Genomic DNA, 4,983 nt, shown 5'->3' with positions numbered 1-4,983 from the left:
ATATTTGCATAGACGCACACACACACTCACACACATAGACACGCACACGCACACACATCGCACACACACACACATCGCGCGCACACACAGCGATACACATGCACACACACAAACACACATACACACATACACACACACACACATATATATATACATATATATATATATATATATATATATACATACATACATACATACATACATACATAGATACATAGATAGATAGATACATACATATATATATTTATATATATATATATATATATATATAGATATAGCTATATTATATTACTTCTATATTCATGTTCAGTTTATTTGTATTGATATTATGAGGGTATATTGGCAGACATTCAAATGTTGAGGATATTTTGGTACGTCACTTCAACTATTACTCTCTTTTAACATCCACTAATCGATCGCATGCTCACACATGAGTTCTTACAATGTAAACACATGCGGATAAATTGGAATAATTATTGATCATGAATAATCCTCTGCAACTATAGAACTTGTAAGTGTGTGAATTTTCGCTTCTTCGATTTAATAGGCATGGATGTCAGTCGATATGATCACGTTTGTGAGCGCGACCAGAACGATTTGGGTGGCATGCAACACCCACGAATTGCCCATTGCATGTGTATAACCCTAAAAGACTATCACATTCTTTCACACATGTCGAATCACACCCACGTATCATTCACAAAGGTGCGAAGGCGAAAGGCAAAGCACAGCGACGAAGAGAGCAGCAAGAAGAGACGGCGCGGCTAAACAAGATGGTGGCCAATACCAGCGCTGTCAACAACCCAGCACCAGACCACGGAAAGAAGGAGGATGAGGCATTCCGGCTCAAACTCAAGCCCCTAGGCATACAGATCCAGCCCATACCTGCCGACGGGGACTGGTACGTATAAGTTCGGTACATCAACGGGTGCACAGGGCATGTGTGCGTGCTGTCGGTGTCGGTGTGCGTGAGCATGTGCATGGAATACCTCAAGCACGTCATCCAAGGCTCTGTCTATCTGCGGTTATCACAGACCTATCGCAGGCGGGAGGGCAGGCGAGTTCAATAGGGTTTGCATACATGGGTGTACCCAGTCGTATGTTTGTTGTTCATTGGCGCTAGGTATTGCACTGCGCATGCGGGGTGTGTCATTCTCTCACTTTGAATGCACGTACCCGCGCGATGCGAGACGCTTGTCTTACTACGTGTACGTGTAGTGTGTTGCTGTCTGATACCATGGCGCAGCACCCCATTGAGTCCGTTCACGCCGTATTTGTACACATGAACTAACCTTTTACAGCCTGTACATGAACTCGTTATGCACAGCCTATACATGAACTCGTTATGCACAGCTTGGGGTTTTATGTGTGTTGGGCGTTTGTGGAGTTGCGTAGTTGGCTGATTCATCGATAAACAAGGGTCGTCACGTCAAGAAGATGATTGGTCACTCTTTCGATGAGCCTTTTAGGGGCATGACGGGACCAAACAAACGCATTGTACACAAACGCATTGTACTGCTTGTTGTTAATCGTTTGATGAGCCTTTTATAGAATGTTGGGAACAACAAACGTATTGCACTGCATATTGCTCACCGTTAAATACATATTCAACCACAACCATTCCCGTCCCACATCAGTTTATACGCCGCCATAGCGGATCAATTAGAACGCCATTCGCGCACCGTGAATGGGGAGGTATGTATGAAGGGCGTGTGTTTTCTCTCTCGCGCAGATCCGAGTGCACAAAGTACGCGTGTTGGCTCTTGGTGATATCAGAAACCCCAAACCTAGGCTCCCGTTTAGTGTGGCATAGAGTGGTTCGGTCTCGAATGACTATCGCATCTGTCCTTCTGTGACACTCGCACCTAATATCACAGTATACTGCCACACCGCGTTCAATCCAACTCACTGTGACTGTCTGTGAGTGCATGTGACAGTCCTGTCTGTGGTGGCTACTGTGTCACAGGCACTTGAAGTGATGGTGATGCTGTAGCGACCTTAGCAGACTTCTCTAACAAACCCCACTGATGCTTCGTACGACTACTGTAGTATGACGTACGTATACGGAACTCTTGCGTGTGCGTTTATATCGGTGGTGAACGAGTGCATGCATAACTACGTATTGAGTTCGTTTCTACATGTAGTTCACACGCACACAACTACCTTTCCAAACAGTTCAATCGTGCCACCTTCTACACGTACAATAACTAGTGAAGTCACCACTTTTGACCATTTGTGGATAGCCCGAGGGGTTGTTGTAGAGATGATGAGTAGTCTATTGAAGTATGCTCGCTTTATGTAGAGTTCACTAGTGACGATAACTAGTGAAGTCACCACTTTTAACCATTTGCAAATAGCCCGAGGGGTTCTTGTAGAGATGAGGAATAGACTATTGAAGTATGCTCGCTTTATATAGTATTCACTAGTGATCACCTGGCCATGCGTATCAAGCGTTCTCTGACCACGACAGGGTCCCCATCTACGTGAAGGCAACTTAACAATTGGTTTATGCTAAACGTGAATTATAAACACCTAGTTAACAAAGCTCATATTCCTGAGAAGCAGAACTAAAACAATAAAAAGAACCATATTGTAAACCATGAACCCTTTTTAAACCCAATTCCAATGGACAGGTGCCGACAGCGGCACTGATACGCGCCTTGGCCGCAAATCACATGAGAAACTCGAGGGACGACTTCCTTCCGTTCTGCTTGAACGAGGATGGCGACATGGTGGATTCAAGTATGTCGGTGCGATAACCACACGAGCACAATATGGACTTTATAGATAGTAGATGGGATCACATGGGTAGATGTTTATGGACGTTTGAGTGAGTGTATTCAAGTATGTCGGTGCGATAAGCACACGAGCTCGATATGGACTTTATAGATAGTAGATGGGATCACATGGGTAGATGTTTATGGACGTTGGAGTGAGTGTATTCAAGTATGTCGGTGCGATAACCACACGAGCTCGATATAGACTTTATAGATAGTAGATGGGATCACATGGGTAGATGGTTATGGACGTTTGAGTGGTTTATTGGAGTATGTCGGTGCGATAACCACACGAGCTCGATATAGACTTTATAGATAGTAGATGAGATCACATGGGTAGATGTTTATGGGCGTTTGAGTGAGTGTATTGGAGTATGTCGGTGCGATAACCACACGAGTTCGATATGGACTTCATAGATAGTAGTTGGGATCACATCGGTAGACGTTTATGGACTTTTGAGTGGTGGATTCAAGTATGTCGTTGCGATAACCACACGAGTTCGATATGGACTTTATAAATAGTAGTTGGGATCACATCGTAGACGATTATGGACGGTTGAGTGCGTGCATTCCTAGTCTCCTGATTGTGTTTTGATCAAATACGCATATATTGATTGGCTATTGTGAAGATCATCTCAAATGTAGAAGCATCTTTAACGGACTTACACAGTCGCGGACCGCCTATCATCAACTGTAAACGCTCCACAGCGCAATCCGCTGGTCATACCATCCTCCTGTGCGAATCCATGTATACGTATACGTTTTGTTCCGTGTTGCGTATGGCTGTGCTGCTGTCTCCATGTCGATCATCCTTCCTGAATCGTACACATGGACAGACATTCGAAGCCACAACGATCTGCAGTGCATTCCCTAGCGATTCGATGGCTGTAGCGTCAATCTCTCTAAAACGTTAGGGTCCTAACCCCCCCCCCCCCCTCTACACACAGACCCTATCTTCTATGGTCACATTTCCTCGTTCTTGCATAGTCTAGTCCTAATACATGTCCCTCCTCTCGCACACTACACCCCCCTATCTTCTATGGTCACATTCACTCGTTCTCGCATAGTCTAGTCTTAGTATACGTAGTTCTATGTATTATAGCCAACACTAATGCCTTGTCGCCCGTTTCACACTCTCCTCGCTGCCCTGCCTGGCTGCGCAGGCGGGTTCGATAGGTACTGCCAAAGCGTTGAGCATAGCAAGCAATGGGGTGGTCAGCTCGAATTAAGGGCCTTGGCGGAAGCCCTACAAACGACTGTGATAGTGTATCAGGCCCGGTCCAATGAGATGCCCATTGAGATACCGAACTCCCAGGAGGAGCCACTTTTAGTATCGTAAGTGTGAGGTGTTACCCCATCCATCCATTGGTGCGCTGTCTGGCGAATCCAGTTGTGAGTGTGGACGTGCGTGCGCGTCTGATTGTGTCTGCGTCAGTCCAGGGCAACATTCTCTATGAGGGTTTCAAGTATGGACTATTCTTATTACAGGCTGAACGGGCTTATAGTATCTAGGCCCTTCGTACTTTCATAGTATCTAGGCCCTTCGCAAGTACGCATGGGCCATGCATGCTAGTTTGGGCAGTCATAGGTACACGCACAGGTGCACTGAAGTGCTGTCACACGCGCAGGGTGTGCTAGTCATTGGTATCGTATAGCTATGTCACCAACACAGCTACGTTCATCACCAAGCTTCAAATCCTGGTTATCTGATGTAAATAATAGGCATCGGTAGTGTCTGAACTATTTATGGTCCTTTGTATATGCGTGCATGAGTGGACCGTACATCAATACAACTAGGTGACAAATGTGAGTGGCCCTTCGACGGAGTGGTCTCGGGTGGTGTGTCATGTGAATTGGACTATGATACCAGGGGTTTTTCTTCACTACCCACCATTCGCCTGTTCTCTTTTTGTATAGTTTTAACACCCCGTCATATCGATACTTGCTGTTCTCTCTACCTACCCACCATTCACCTGTTTGTTTTTTGTATGGGTTTAACACCCTGTCATATCGGTACTTAATTTTCTCTCTACAAACTGGTACTGTATGCCTGCACTATTCAAATGCACAGATACCACCAGCACTCGTACACTCTGGGAGCCCACTACAACAGTCTACTCCAAACGACGTAAAGATAGGTGTATTCCGTAATTTAGTAAAAACCGTATTAAATAAAGCAGCTAGATCTATGTGGTCTGCAGTACGG

At 45.2% G+C, this 4,983-nt stretch overlaps 1 protein-coding gene across 1 annotated transcript; it reads left to right on the top strand.

The window, feature by feature from the left end:
- The first annotated feature begins 703 nt into the window (after positions 1–703).
- SARC_09061 (hypothetical protein) lies at positions 704–4,983 on the top strand. Its single transcript, XM_014296943.1, has 5 exons — positions 704–901; positions 1,638–1,695; positions 2,634–2,742; positions 3,941–4,112; positions 4,849–4,983. The coding sequence occupies exons 1-5, from the start codon at positions 774–776 to the stop codon at positions 4,907–4,909; spliced, it is 528 nt and encodes a 175-aa protein (XP_014152418.1). The 5' UTR covers positions 704–773; the 3' UTR covers positions 4,910–4,983.

Source organism: Sphaeroforma arctica (assembly GCF_001186125.1).
Source record: "Sphaeroforma arctica JP610 unplaced genomic scaffold supercont1.880, whole genome shotgun sequence".
NCBI classification, from domain to species: domain Eukaryota; class Ichthyosporea; order Ichthyophonida; genus Sphaeroforma; species Sphaeroforma arctica.
This window is presented reverse-complemented; position numbering and strand designations above follow the sequence as displayed.